Below are 16,112 nucleotides of genomic sequence, written 5' to 3'. Positions count from 1 at the left end.
GGTCCATAGTCGTGGAGCCCTGGGGGAAAGCAAGGCACATTCTGTCAGGAAAGATCCACTGAAGGAATCAAATTATCTGAGGAGGGGTGAGTGGGAGGGACCCCGGGGGTTGTTTGCATATGGAACTTGTAGAAGGATCCTCAGGTCACTCTGGTCCAGTCTCTAGCTTGACCACAACCTACAGCCTTCATCTTAGGGCTCCCGTGTTTAGCAGAGTGCTTAGTGCATAGCAAGGGCCTAACAACTTGTTCTCGAAGACAAAAACTTAAAACTTATACTTTTTTTTTTTTAAAGATTTTATTTATTTATTTGACAGAGAGACAGATCACAAGTAGGCAGAGAGGCAGGCAGAGAGAGGAGGGGGAAGCAGGCTCCCTGCCGAGCAGAGAGCCCGATGCGGGACTCGATCCCAGGACCCTGGGATCATGACCTGAGCCGAAGGCAGAGGCTTTAACCCACTGAGCCACCCAGGCGCCCTAAAACTTATACTTTTACATGTATAGGGGAACCAAACCTAAAGATGTTAGCCGACCAAGATCATAAAGGTAGTTTTTAGCTGAGTCGTGACTTCCAATCAACGTCACTGCTCCTCCATCATTAGCCATCGTAAGTCATTCATTCATGGAATGTGTATTAAGTCTCCTCATCTAAGGGCAAGGGGCTGTGGGGTACAATAAGACCCTTTTCACTTTCAGGAAGAATCATTTACAATCTACCGAGGAAGATATGATAACTATACAAAGCTAGATACAATATATGCTGGTACTAAGTAATTTAAATGAATCTTTTCTAGGAGTCATTGCCATGGACACAGATAAAGCACAAACAAACCTCCTCTTACAGTCTTTCGCTTCTCAGTAAATAACCAGTTGCTTAGGCTACTGGATCTTTCTAGACTCCTTTCTTTCTTCCTGTGTCAACAAATCCTATTGATTCCATCTTCAGTTCTACCCAGAATCTAATCACTCCTCATACGCTCTGTGCTATCACCCTGATGGAGAATTTAGGACTGAGATTCAGGCTCAGGATTTGGGATTTAATACATCAGCCCCCATTCCAGTGTTTCTCAAACTTTAAAAACGTGATCCACATTAACACAAGTATCTCAGGATCCATTTCGAAAAGGGCCTCCGGGTGAGAATCAGTGTCCTATGCATTTGTATCAGTAAGATTTTGTTGAGCTTTTTCTGTAGTTTGAATAATGAAAAGAGGTGTGTGTATTTTCAAGTGTAAAATTTATAACATTGACTATGCCTTTTCAAATTATATACCTTCCCTCCCCTGAGCCCTTTGTCTCCTTTGGGAGATTCTGGTAGGCCTCTTTGCCTCATTTACCTCATCCTGCACTGAGAATCCATCTAAAATGATGGGTGGTTCTTGAATGGGCAGTGTGGCTTTCTCAGTTCTCGGCTGAGAAATATGCTAAACTTGGAAAACAATGTTGTTCACTATAGGCAACAGAATTCTTCCTTGATGACCAAAAACTTAATGTATTTGAGGACTAAACTTCATGTCAAAAAGCAGATTAACACAAGGAAAACACAAAGCTTCTGACAGTATGAAACAAAGAGAATTTGAAATACAAGGCAAAAAACAAAACAAATCTTCAAAGGACTGTCAACAGGTTACACCATCTCTGGGACTAACATAAAATATAGGTATAAGCTTAAAATACGGTGCAAATGGCATCACGAAGCTAAGATGTCAAATGGATGAAGAATGAAACTTTTGGCCACAGAAGATCAAATCTCAGGTAAGTATGCCTATGAGGAATCAAGGCCAAAGTCTCTGAACATCGGTGATTGAGGTTGAAGCATGTCATGTCTACCCAAGAAAGATTATTCTCTGAAGGCCACTGACTTGGGAGTAGCAGTGTCAGCAATCAGAATCCAGCAGTGCTACCTATGCCTTCTTACTCTAGTGTACACAAAAAGGGACTTTATTTGGCCTCAGGGGTCTCCTCCTTTGGAATCATGCAATTTGGAAGGGCAAAGTATGGCACCCTCTCTCATTAAAGAACTAGCTTGTTTACATTATAAAATGTTTTTTTTTTTTTAAGATTTTATTTGACAGAGAGAGATCACAAGTAGGCAGAGAGGCAGGCAGAGAGAGAAGGGGAAGCAGGCTCCCCGCCGAGCAGAGAGCCTGATATGGGGCTCGATCCCAGGACCCTGAGATCATGACCTCAGCTGAAAGCAGAGGCTTAACCCACTGAGCCACCAGGCACCCCGCTTGTTTACATTATAGAATATACCGTGAAGTCTTTGAAGTTTCTGACAAGTTTTCTTTTTTTTTTTTTTTAAGGTTTTATTTATTTATTTAACACAGAGAGAGATCATCACAAGTAGGCAAAGAGGCAGGCAGAGAGAGAGAGGTGGAAGCAGGCTCCCCGCTGAGCAGAAAGCCCGATGCAGGGCTCAATCTCAGGACCCTGAAACCATGACCCGAGCTGAAGGCAGAGGCTTAACCCACTGAGCCACCCAGGCGCCCCTGACAAGTTTTCTTCTAATACGTGAGCTAGTCTAAGTAGGATTCTGTTATTTCGATAAAAGTAGGATCCCTAGATAATCAGAACCCGAGTCCTTCCTCTTTATCAACCTTAAACTCTTCTGGAGTTACAAGGGCTAAGTTTTATGGAGGTTTATTTAGAAATGCTAAGAGGGCTGCTGTGGCACTAACAGGGAAGTATTCTGGCTTCTCTCCTTGGGGGCACAAGTTACCCACTAAACTGGTCTTTGGTGCTGATACTTTATATTCTCTAGACAATTCAGCAAAATGGCACAACATAATCAAATTCTAACACCCAGAAGGACTGCACTGATGGTCAAGCTACCGGGCAGGGTAATGTACAGGAGTCAATATAGGACCTGAGTAACCAGAAGCTCTGATATCAACTGCTTTTCAGAAAAGTAGAAATGGGGTTTTTCAAAAAGTCTAACATAGGCTGAAAAAGTCAGCTCTCAACTACTTACCCAGAGAGGGGTGGAATACATTCCCACACAATGGCTGTTGGGAATGAAGGGATCCCACACAGCCCCTCCGTACTGTAGGTCCTCAAAACAAGTCTGTTGAATGAATGAGTAAGGACCACAGCCCATCAAAAATCAGCCAAGTTAAGCGCAAGAAAAGAATCCTGAGCCCTTTTAAAACAGATGACTTTGTTCTTCTTTGTTATTGAGGACTTCTCATTTGCTATTCCCTTCCTAACAGGCAAGGTACAATAATTTTAAGAATTCTTAAATCAGTAAGAAAGTAAGGTCTCACAGAGAATAGACAGGCTTCTTGTAATTTATTTGAGTTATTTCCAAGCGACAGTTACAAAAGTTTTTAATTTTTATAATACTCTTGATAAGAAAATAAAATTTAAATAAAAATACATTCTCAACAATACAACATGGTTACACAAATTCACTACATTAAGTTTTGATAACTTACATATTCAAACTGGACACTGTAAAAATCAATATTTACTAGCAACATATTAATTTCTAAGTTAATAAAAATGGAAGCAGATAATATCGGTCAAGACAGGTAATTTAACTCTAGAATGAGTCCTGTATTTTTAGCATACTGTAAGAACACCAAAAAGGCTTTTTGTAGCATTGTCATTACAGGATGTACCATTTAGAACAAATTAAAGGTGCTTTTACTTTAAAAAAAAAAAAAAAAAGGAAAAAAACCTGTTTTCTAAAACCTGGCAGGAAAGAGCCTTTCTGATAAATAAATGAAATTAGGTTTCAGAAACAAACAAAAGCCATATCATTCATCATTTTTTTTAATAATAAGGAAAATTTAGTCTTGACATTTAACCATTACCCATGACATTATAAACATATTTCTTTGGCAAATAAAATCATTCAATTTGATAAATTATATTCCTGGGGGTAAAAAACTTTGCTATTGCCATAATTTTATTAAATGAATATTAAAAAACCAAACTTAAAAAACCCACAACAAACAGGAAGAGATCACAACTGCAACCGATGGAAATGGCTAAACTAAGAACCAGAACTGGCATTTATGGAAAGAGTTTCTCCAAATCATCTTTGCTCTCCTTCTAGGCGTTTTCAGGTTTTTAGGGTGAAGTGCGCTGTCATGTATTTTCTTCAAGTGTGGAAAAGGTAGAGAAAGCAGATCTGGTAGCAAAGATCAAAGTACTCATAAGTAACAGCAGAGGAATGGCACCCTTGGAAGCAAGTATCTAGGTTATCTTAGGGTCCTACTGACACGGTCTCTTATTTCAGTAGACTTTCAAAAAAAATTAATTTAATTTCACATTACCTTTTAAGTTGATTAATTCCAGTCAAACAGGCTGTTTAAAAGCGTCATGTGAATTCAAATTCAGAGTTATGTGTTCACACAGCCTTGGTCCCTTTGACAATGCCATCACCTTTAAAAGCAATCATGACTGGGGATTTGATATTAGAAATACTTAAAAAATATTTATTTTGCCTTGAAAAAGAACAGAGGGCTAAAACAGCCACTAAAGAATAACGAGCGGTACTTGGCAATGCTCACGTGTCCTTTTCAGGTAGGCATCTCAGAGATTCTTTAAGAAACTTTCAATCTGAATGAAATTCAGCAATGAGAAATTTATTAAATTGTTAAATTCTTTCACATTTATAAATCAGTGTAATTCATGGAACACACAAGCTCATAAAATTTAAAGGAGTCTTCCAAATTTGTCTTTAAGGTGGGCTAGGAATAAACCTACCATAATGGAGACTAGGACCGATTCTTAAATAAAACAATGATCTTTACAAGTCATTTAGAGAAATACATTGCTCAGTTATAATCTCTTATGGAACTTTGATTGTGTGTCAATGTCTTTAAAAAAATTCCCTAGTAACAATATAATTTAAAAACAATTACTCACCAATAACATAATTGGCAAAGTGTATCCTGATATATAGCTTATGCTCAGGAAAACAAAAAAAGCACTACTAGCTAGACTTACATTAATAAGTCACAGTTTTAAACAGAAATATGTAAATGCTCCAGGGTTCAAAGTACCACATTTAGAAAATGTTTTAAATTTTAAAAGACAAAATAAGAGTACCATGTTTTTTAATACTGATGAAGCAATGTGTATCCCTCTTAACTTCAAGGAGGCAACTTGCTTCGACTGCTTATTTACAATTACGGTTTTTAGGATAAAGGTAAATTATTAGGGGAAAAGAGGATTCAAACAGTTGCTTGCCCAAACTCCATTTGGCTAGCAGGCAATAAGAAAACAGCAATGAAATATAAACATTTTCAAGAAAGCACTATTTCTAGACTTAAACACTGATCATTCAACTGATCATAAAGATTAGATACCACAGAGTATCTAAAGTATAATCTGGGGCAGCCCAGATTATTAAAGTGCGCCTAGTGACTGTTCTTGAGTTAGCTCTCACCCTCACACTAGTAGGAGGGCGTCCTTATGGTGACCCTTATAATAACATGGAATAACAGGTGAAGTCAAGTGATTTTCCCACCACCTTTTTTCACTGACTACTGTCTCTTCTTTTTCAGAAGAGATGTCCTTACAAGTCATGTTAACTCGAACTTTCAAATCAAGAAAACGAGTACCTGATATTTAAAAGAACGAAAAAAAATTTAGTGGTCTCACTGTATTTTACCTGCCATCACTCATCCCAAATGTAAACAAGATGCACACAACAGTGTTCCCTGATTCCTCCTGTCTGAGTTCTGTTTACATCTTTAAATAGGCAAAGGGATCTACCAACCTTCAAGGATGCTCTGGCAGTTTTCTAAAGTCCCTACTATAATCTGTAATGACTAACAGATGGAAGGAAAAATCTCTTTTTTTTCCTTTTTGAAGAGGGAGGGTCTAGATGAACTAAATGGAAAGCTGTGAATTGTCATGGATTGGATTTTCTAGTAAAACATAACATTGGCAGTATAGAGCAGGCACTAATGGTAGTGAAAAGTCCACAGAACATGGAGTGTTACAAGAAGAGATGGTTTCTTGCTATGGAGGAGTTCTCCTTTTGTTACAAAGCTTCTTTAGGAAGATTCTTTCTATTAAAAAGAAGCTGCAGACACATGGCTTTTGACATAAAAGATACAAAGGGAATCTTGAGTTTCAAATTCTCTAGTAATGCATCAATAGCAGGATTCCCAAACAGTTACTTTCAATTATTAAATATTAAATACAATGTGAATACAGGTGACACTGAAGCCAATGTTCATTCTTAAATACCAGGAACAAAATAAACGATGAATTGACAAACTCCAACAAATATAGTATTTTCCAGTTTCTCTAAACCAGCTGGTCACACTCTAAGATGTTTTTCCTACAATTGGATTTTCCCTAGAAAATAAAAGAAAACCATTTTTCAAAAGTTACAATATATAACATTTTATTTAAAGATTTTATTTATTTGATAGAGAAAGAAACAGCAAGAGAGGGAACACAAGCAGGGGGAGTGGGAGAGGGAGAAGCAGGCTTCCTGCTGAGCAGGAAGCCCAATGCGGGGCTTGATCCCAGGACCCTGGGATCATGACCTGAACCAAAGGCAGACACCCAACGACTGAGCCACCCAGGCGCCCCAATATACAGCATTTTAAAAATTGACAAATTATCTTATAGTATCCATTAAGTATTTGTAATTTTCCCTTGATAATCTCTCATGTCAAGTCTTTTTTTTTCTTTTAAAGATTTTATTTATTTGTCAGAAAGAGAGAGAGAGAGAGAGAGAACGTGCACACACAAGCAGGGGGAGAGGCAGGCAAAGGCAGAGGGAGCACCAGTCTCCCTGATGAGCAAGGAGCCTGATGTGGGACTTGATCCCAGGAACCTGGGATCATGACCTGAGCTGAAGGCAGACGCTTAACTGACTGAACCACCCAGGCATCTCTCTCAAAGTCTTATTTCATTAATTCAACAAGTATTTATAGATCACCTATTAAACGTTGGGCACTATTTTAGGAGCTGTGGATATAGCAGTGAACAAAACAGATAAAACCTTGCTCTCATGGAGCTTACTTTCTGCTACAGGGAAAGTAAAACGAACAAGGAAACTACTTTGCACAAGAGACTGAATTTTTTTTTTTAAATTAATTAATTAATTAATTTACTTACTTATGGTTCGGGAGAGAGAGGGAGAGGGAACACGAGCACCTATGTGTGCAGGAGGAGGGGCAAAAGAAGAGAAGCAGACTCTGACTGAGTGGGGAGATGGAGGTGGGGGTCGATGCCACAACCCTGAGATCACAATTCAAGTGGAAATCAAGAGCTGGACACTCAACCTACTGAGCCACCTTGGCACCCTGAGAGACTGATGTGTGTGTGTGTGTGTGCATATATATATGTGTGTGTGTATATATATGTATACATATATATACACACACTCACATATGTATATGTATACATATATATATACACACACACACATTTTAAATATATATATTTTAAAGATTTCATTTATTTGAGAGAGAGAGCAAGAGAGAAAGTACGAGTGGGGAGAAGGGCAGAGGGAGAAGCAGACTTCCCGCTGAGCAGGGAGCCCAAGGCAGGGCAGATCCCAGGGACTCCGGCACCATCACCTGAGCGGAAGGCAGACGCCCAATCAACTGAGGTGCCCCAAGACTGGTACTTTTTAATAGGGAAAAATAAAGGTGGGAAAAGGCAGGGTGTGTGTGTCTGTCAGGGGCAGGGGACAGGTACCATTTAAGAAGAGTGGTCAAGCACTGGCTAGGACATCAAATGGAAATTTCTGGGGACTTCAAGAAAACTGTATTAGCACTGTGGGAAGAGAACCAATTACACTACTGTAGAGAAGACGGAATTCGGATGGTTACAATAAACTTTCTAATGTACTGAACCTTCTATCCAGGGAGAACTTGTATCTGTCAAACTGATTTTTATTGTTCATAAATCACAAATATAATTAATAATCACATTTTTAAAAGAGAGAGAGCGGGTAAGTTGGGGAGAGAGAATCCCAAGCAGGCTCCTCACCCAGAGCAGAGCCTGGGTGGGTGGGTGGGGTTCAATCTCACGACCCTGAGATCATGACCTGAGCTGAAACCAAGAGTCAGATGCTCAACTGACTGAGCCACCGAAGTGCCCCAATGATCACATTATTTTAAGAACACTTAAAACGGTGGGGCCAGGATTCAAAGCCCCCTCACTAATTAGCGGTATGACCTTGGGCAAAGTACTTAACATCTCCAAGCCTCAGTTTCTCCAGCTGTAAATGGGAATATAATCATGTGGGGCTGATGTGAGGATGAATGAGACAGTGTACATTGTGGTCTAAGAACCATCTCCTCCCTACTGACCTCGTGCAAACGTAACTCTGATCCTAGTGCTGATACTGTGCAGCCTTATGTTCCAGGGAAAGCTGGGGGTACTTTAGATCAGGTTCTTTTCTCTTAGAAGGAAATAACGTCTTTCTGCCTCTGGATACTACTATATAAAAATCGTGAACTGTTTCAGCTCATCCTTGACCATGAAGGGACAAACCTGAGGATGACAGAAATCACCTTGTTGAGGACACATTAAGTGTCTGGATGGTCCACGATAACAATACTGAGTTGCTGGTCTACCAACTAGAGAAGTTAGGACTTAATCTGTGATATTAAGAAATGTCTTCTTGTGCGGTACCTCAGTGGCTCAGGTGGTTAAGGGTCTGCCTTTGGCTTGGGTCATGATCTCAGGGTCCTGGGATCGAGCCGTTTCACGCTCTGCGGTCAATGAGGAGTCTGCTTCTCCCTCTCTCTCTGCCCTTCCCCCCAGCTCATGCTCTTTCTCTCTCTCAAATAATAAATAAATAAAATCTTAAAAAAAATTAAAATAAAATTTTTCCTATTGGTTAAGCCACCTCAGTGGAGATTCTAAATACACTCTACAGAATATGATGTAAAATAGGTATAGTGCCTGGTGGTGGACTAAGCTCCTGATGAAGTGTTAGATGCTCCTGCTGTCATCCACTGTAACAGTCATCTACATCTAAGATGGATCCAAAGAACCAACTAGCATTCGACTCGTACAATCGACTAGCATTTCTGGCATTTTCATGGCTAATTCTTTTTCAGTACTTAGTATATATAAGACAGTGTGGAAGATATTAAGTTGGAAGAGGAAGGGTAAAAACAAAACAAAAACAAAAGCTACTATGTATTTAATGAAATAATTAATTTTAACCTTAAAATTGGTGATGAGGTACAGTACCAACATAATGAAACGACAGCAGAACTGCAAAAACAAAGATCACTGTGTGAGTGGCCAGGGGAGCTTCTGCACAAGAGAAAGGTTTTGAGCTGGGTCTTGAAAGACGAAGGTAAGCAGCAACCTGCCTGTCAGGTTTGAGTAAAGAGTAGTAGCTGGAATCTCAAACAATGTTTAAAAGCATGTTTAAAGTATCTTAAAAATACTTACTTGCTCCCATATTTTGCACTACTTGATCTTTTCTTCCTATACTTTTCATGAGGTTCATCTAGCTTCTCTATGATGCTTTTTATTTGCTGAATTGTCTTAAAGGTTGTTACAGAATCCTCGATTACAAAGTTAGAATAATCATCAGGCTCTTTCTGTGGTCCTTGGTAGACTGCTATAGTTCCACAAGCCTCTAAAAGGAGCAGTACAATCTCTGATCAGAAAACTAAATTCCATAAATGGAACTTTTAGTATAATAAGAATTATTTGAGTGTCTCAAGCTAGGAAGACTTCCCCCAGTAATGCACACATAACCCACATACTTTCATTTCATTAATTATGAACGCATTTATGCAAAAACAGTATCTTCGTGAGTATCTATGAAAAATGCCCCTTTGGGAGTTTATCAATGTCCATATAAGCAACATTTTGGTAAAACTATGCAATTACTTCAGGAATTGGTAATGAATCATGGCTATATAAAAATATATAAGGATCATGGCTATATAAAAATATTCCAATTGTATATTTACCTTCCATTTTCTGCAGCTTAAGTAAACTGAGGGTAAAAAGGGAATAAATTCTTTCTGTTTCTCTGTCTTCATCAATATCTATTTGGATGTCTGCAGGGACCCCTCTATGGTAAAAATGAAATTAAAGACACTGAAACATTTCATTTTGTTAACATGCCAAAAACTTTTGATGACTTGAGATTAAAAAACAAAACCTCAGAACTTTGCAGAAGGAAACTCAGATATCTAGTCTCATTTGTCAATTTAATAAAATGGGATCAAGCGAGGTCATTATGGAACTCTAATCCAAAATCCAATCTAAGAGAAATCATTTTCATAATACCTGTGCTTCAGCACAAAAGCAATACATTTCTTCTTAAGTGCATAAGGGTACAATGGCTTTTCCATACAATAGTAAGAGAATGTGAAGTCTTTCCTTGCTCAGGCTTGTGCATCTACTTCGATGGTGCTCCCCACCAACCCATTTTTTTTAAAATTTTTTATTAACATATAATGTATTATTAGCCCCAGGGGTACAGGTCTGTGAATCGCCAGGTTTACACACTTCACAGCACTCACCATAGCACATACCCTCCCCAATGTCCATCACCCAACCACCCTCTCCCACCCCCCTCCCCCCAGCAACCCTCAGTTCGTTTTGTGAGATTAAGAGTCTCTTATGCCAACCCCACTTTTTTTGACTTGTGTCATCCACTATTTATTTGAAAACAATTTCATCACTCCAAGAAGAAACCCAGTATCCATTAGGACTCCCCAAACCACCCTCCCTCCAGGCCATCCCAACCATTAATCTACTGTCTATAAATTTACCTATTCTGGATACTTTATATCAAAGTCATCATATAGTATATGGCCTCTGTTTCTGACTTCTTTCACTTAGCATGTTTTCAGGGTCCATCCATGTTGCAGCATGTATCAATACTTTATTCCATTTTATGGCTGATAATATTCCATTCTATTGATATATCACACTTAAAACACTGCTTTTTTTAATCAGAAAGAAACTTACGCAGTACATGGCTTGCAGCCAAGAGCATTTTCACTAGTCTCCAGACAGCAGAGCCAGTTTCCGTTGAGATATGCAGAGGGATGATAAAAGCTGAGCCTGTTCTGATTGCATCGGCTCACCCTGCAGAGTACGTCTATCCATTCATTAGCTTCTACACAATTATTTGCCTGGACATAGAGTGGTTTCTCCATATGTATTACTTGGAACATCTTCATAGGCAATTAAGATAAAAAGTTAGAAACAGAGTCTAAAACACCAACACAGTACAAACAGAAAAAGGTATATAAGAGAAATACAGTTTGCTTGCCTAGGCAACTGCAGCTCTGGTATCTTACACATTGTTACTTTTCAAGTAAATTAGTTCCAAGGACAATCTGAGTCACGTACAGTACAACAGTCACGTAAGCAGTACAACAGAATGTAATTTTTAGAAGTCACACATGTCCAAAGAATGGACTATCATATAAATAGGAATAAAGGGAGGGAACTGTGGATGGAGGAAAAAGTATGAGTAAGGGCAAAGCAGTGGGAGAAATGGGAAATCACCCCGATTGGTTTGAGTATACAGCATATAAGATTGCACAGATTGGCTAGGACTATAATATTATTAAAGACTTGAAAGGTCAGATTAGAGAAGTACTGAGAAAAGTACCTTTAACTTAATAGGCTAGGCAGACTATATAAAGCATCAACAACAATGGACTTTTTTATTTATATAAAAAAATTTTAAAACATTTTTTCTTTCCTCTTTTTTTTTTTTTTAAAGATTTTATTTATTTATTTGACAGACAGAGATCACAAGTAGGCAGAGAGGCAGGCAGAGAGAGGAGGAAGCAGGCTCCCTGCTGAGCAGAGAGCCGGATGTGGGGCTTGATCCCAGGACTCTGGGATCATGACCCAAGCCGAAGGCAGAGGCTTTAACCTACTGAGCCGCCCAGGCGCCCCTAAAACATTTCTTTAAAAAATTTTTTAATTGAGTATAGTGGACACACAATGTTACATTAGTTTCAGGAAAAATAATGGACAATTGTAAGTCAATTCTAGCCAACAATTAATTAAGATATTAATGATTAATGGCAAATACAAAACCTTGAACATTTTCAATCAAGGAATATGTGTAATTTAAAAAGCTTTAAATGATTATTCATGTAACTTACATTTTTCTTGTTGAAAGAGCTCTCTTCCAGTTTTTCTACAGCAAGAATGTTTTTCACTGGAATTGTGTAAATTGCATCTTTGCCTAAATAATAAAAGAAGTAGAACAAAATTAAAATGATTTCCATAAGAATTATAAAGTAAGAGGTTAATTCTGTAAGGTTTAAGCCATCCTCTTCACAGCAAGAATATAAGTAACCCAAAGATTTCCAAATGATATACATGGAAGTATTCTTTGTTTTAAGGAACTGATAAATTTTGCTTGTTTTTGTAAGTTACTTTCTCTTCACCTTTTTCAATATAAAATTTAAAACATTTTTAAGGAAAAATATGAGAATAAATTTGATCTTGATGTAGAAAATTAAAATGTTATATTTTGTAACAATTATATGGGAACTGAAAAAATAATATACTTAGTAGTAGAGGCCTGGTCAATACTTGCCCAGATATGTAATTTTCTTTCAGGGAGTTCTCTCACGTAACGGGTGAATCAGACTGCTAAGCAGATTTTTCTGTTTTAACAGTCTAATACTTAAAGGACTGACCGTGAAAACAATGATTCTAAATTGAAAAATTGTTTATTACTATCATATACTAGTTGGTCAGATGACTAGATCTACCAAATTTACTCTTAAGAAATATAGGGAACAAGAGTAAAAACTTTATTTGGTAAAGTGAATCCTTTACACCTAATTTACGAATACAGAGATTTGAGATTGCCTTTTAAAGGAGCTCCATTATAATATGGCATGATGATATGATGCATTTCGATTTACAATTTACCTGAGAATATACTGTATCTCATATAGTCATAGAAACTAAAAGCAAATATAATTATGGCTTTTCCTTGTCATTTTGTAATGTTCTTAGAAAAATTGAAGCTTTGCTTTAATTCTCCCAGGGTTTAATGACCTGTATACTGAAGTGCTGCAAGTTAAGAACTTTACATTCCTACTGGTCCATGGGTTCATATACAGCTTTCTGGTCAAGGAAAAATTACTTGGTTAAGAAATGTTTTGGGTCTTGAACAGAGAGGTTAACCTAAAATATCTATTAAGTCCAGCTGCTGGTATAAAATCTAAAATTTGTGTAATTCAAGCAGATGTGATGTACAATTTTTTAGAAAAAATAAAGTGACTTAATTCAACTATCATACATTTAATGTCTAGTATATACCAGAGAGTCTTCTAACCACCTGGGATACAGCAGTAAACAGAAAATATAAGGCCCCTAATGAAGTCTGCATTTAGGTTTGGAAAGACTTACAAAAGATAAGTATTAGGTAGAGATAAATGCTATAATGAAAATAACCTAAGGTGATATAAACAGAAAGTAGCTGGGAAGTTACTTTAAATTGGATGGTTAGGGAAAACTTTTCTCAGGAAACAACATTTAAATCCAACAAACACAAATCCTAAGTGAATGAGAAAATAAGAAAAGACTATCAGCAGTCTCCTGGAGGCAGACAAGATCAAATTTATGGCAGCGGTGGGGGAGAGGAGAGTAAACTGAAGGAAGCCACAGCCCAAATTACATGTAGGAAAAGACATCTGCAGAAATGGGAGTAGTTAGAAGAGAGCTTCAAGCCAGAGTCACTGGACACAGAAAGCTAGGTATTGGGGACACAAGGACACACACACTCAGACATACATCAGGATGATTAACAGGTAAGCTGCATCTGGAAGAGCTCCCCCTCCCTCAGCTTGTACTAAGCAGCAGTCAACAGAGGTTTATATCCCAGGCTAAGCAGTAACGTTCCTACTGGGGTTGCAGAGCAGTGCCATGTCACAGGTAGTTGCCAATCCTCGGGAGGGAAGGAAAACAGCCACTCGAGAAGACAAGCAGCAGCCTTGCCCCTCAGCAGCTTGTCCTGTACCTCCCTCACAATCACTGGCGGTGAGCTACTGAACACTCAAGCAGGTGAACAGACTGTAAAAACACAAAGATGAACAAATCACCAAAAAGATCACCAAATGATCAGGGAAATCAGCACCCTCAAAGAGGGACACAGATAAAACAAAGAGAATAACATCTGAGGAAATGAGGGATACAGTAAAGTACTTCTGGGTACTGATCTACATGGAGTAGCACCACAGAGATTCCAGAGAATTTGGTAATTTTACAGGAAGTTTCTGTCTTTAGATTTGTTTAATACACAATCACATACCCTAGAACTGCTATATTTGTTCACTCTGGGCAAGTTATAACATAGCATATGTAGAGAAAGTATATTGCTCCCAGGCACATGTCAATAGAGTTAACTTCACAGTTACTAGTGTTAACTGAAACGAATTGCAAGGTGATTACTAAAAAAGACTTTACTGATGACTCTCCAAAAATACCGTAAGAAAGGAGAAAGAAACAAAAGGACAAAGAAACAAAGTTAAAAAAGTTAAGAGCCATGATGGATGGATGTATAAGTTTCAATACCTAATAAGAATTCCAGAAACAGAACAGAGTGTTCAGGAGAAAATTACCCATGAAAATGTCCCAGAGATTTAAAAAAAAAAAAAAAAAATCTCCAGCCTGAAAGAATCCAACAAGTGCCGAGCAGCATGGAAGGATAAAGTCCGTAATCTCACACTGGGCAGTAAAGTATTAGAACTTGAGGGCTAAAGAAATTCCTAAGAGTTACTAGGGAGAAGAATCAAGACACAATCAGCCTGACATCAAAATATTCACCAGCAACAATGGAAACCAGCAACCATGGAGCAGTATCTTCAAAGTTCTCAGGGAAAGTGATTTTAAATTCAGTCTATCATTCAAGAATAAGGGTAAAATAGACTTTTAAAAAAAATATGCATGGACTCAGAAAATTTATCAGCCATAAGCCTACTGAAATAATTCTGTGAGGAAGCACTCTTGCAAAATAAATAATAAATGCAGGAAAAGGCAAATATGTAAAAAAAATAGCGCTGGGCAAAGAAATCAGCAAAACTGACAAAATGGATAGAAAATTATGAAAGTATAATGTAAAAAAGGCAAAAGAAAAAGAGAACGTAGTCTTACAGAGCCACGTGACTTCATTAGGGAGATGCCTGGGAAAATAACAAATTGAAAGAATCCTATTATTCTTTTCCTAATTGAATGGGGACTTTGATTAACTGCAGACATTAAGATAAACATCTAAGTTTAAATTTGTCTGTTAACGATTTTAGAGTAGTATTAGGATGCCCAAATTCTCTCATTAAAGGCAGGGGGGTGGAGGGAGAGAGAAAATATGCAATCAAGGGCCTAATTATTCCAGTAAAAAGCCAGGAAAAGAAAAATAAACCTAATAAACAGAAAAGCCTAGTAAATAGAAAACACAAAACTAAGCAGTTATCATAGTAATCATAACAAATGTAAGTGCAATAAATTTCCCTTTAAGATGAATGAAACCCAGTTTCAGTTAAAATTTCTATTACCTCTTCAAAAAGTTAAACCTAGAGTTATCACAGGACTCATCAATTCCATCCCTAGGCATATATACCCAAAAGAACAAAAAAACCATTTTTGTACAAAACTTGTACAGGAATGATCACAGCAAAATTACTTGTAATAGGAAAAAACTGGAGACAATCTGTCCAACTTTTGAATGGATAAACAAGATTTGGCTTATATCCATACAACAGAGTATTATTCAGCCATAAAAGGAATCAAGTGGTGATCATGCTATATCATGGATGAGCATGGAAGACATTATGCTAAGAGAAAGAAGCCACTCCTAAAATGTTATATATTTTGTAAGTCCATTTACAGGAAATGCCCAGCATAGGCAAATCCATAGACATAGAAAGTAAACAGATAGTTAGTTGTTAGGAGCTAGGAGAATGGAAGTATGCAGAATGACTGCTAATGGGCATAGGGTTTCTTTCTGGGGTGAGAAAACGTCCTGAACTAGTGATCTTACAACTCTGTGAATATAATAAAAAGTTTTCTGGGATTTGAAGTAGGATTGTCTTAAAATCAAGATAAATTTGAGAAGTAAGTCTGAGAAGTGACTTCCTAAAAAATACTGAATTTCTAAATCCACAAACATGATGTA

General features: G+C 37.7%; 1 protein-coding gene across 2 annotated transcripts in view; it reads right to left on the bottom strand.

The window, feature by feature from the left end:
- Positions 1-3,272: 3,272 nt before the first annotated feature.
- Positions 3,273-16,112, bottom strand: part of RASA2 (RAS p21 protein activator 2) — a 127,115-nt gene continuing 114,275 nt past the window's right edge. For both annotated transcript variants that reach the window (XM_080815402.1, XM_080815403.1), the window contains exons 20-24: positions 12,088-12,170; positions 10,931-11,139; positions 9,922-10,025; positions 9,392-9,581; positions 3,273-6,319 (exon numbers count right to left, since the gene is read on the bottom strand). In XM_080815402.1, the coding sequence (XP_080671528.1) occupies positions 6,289-6,319; positions 9,392-9,581; positions 9,922-10,025; positions 10,931-11,139; positions 12,088-12,170 (617 nt within the window). In that variant the 3' untranslated portion in view covers positions 3,273-6,288. The remainder of the gene's footprint in view (positions 6,320-9,391; positions 9,582-9,921; positions 10,026-10,930; positions 11,140-12,087; positions 12,171-16,112) is intronic.

Source organism: Martes martes, assembly GCF_963455335.1.
Source record: "Martes martes genome assembly, chromosome: 1".
NCBI classification, from domain to species: domain Eukaryota; kingdom Metazoa; phylum Chordata; class Mammalia; order Carnivora; family Mustelidae; genus Martes; species Martes martes.
Note: the sequence above shows the minus strand (reverse complement) of the source record. Positions and strands in the feature narration are given on the sequence as shown.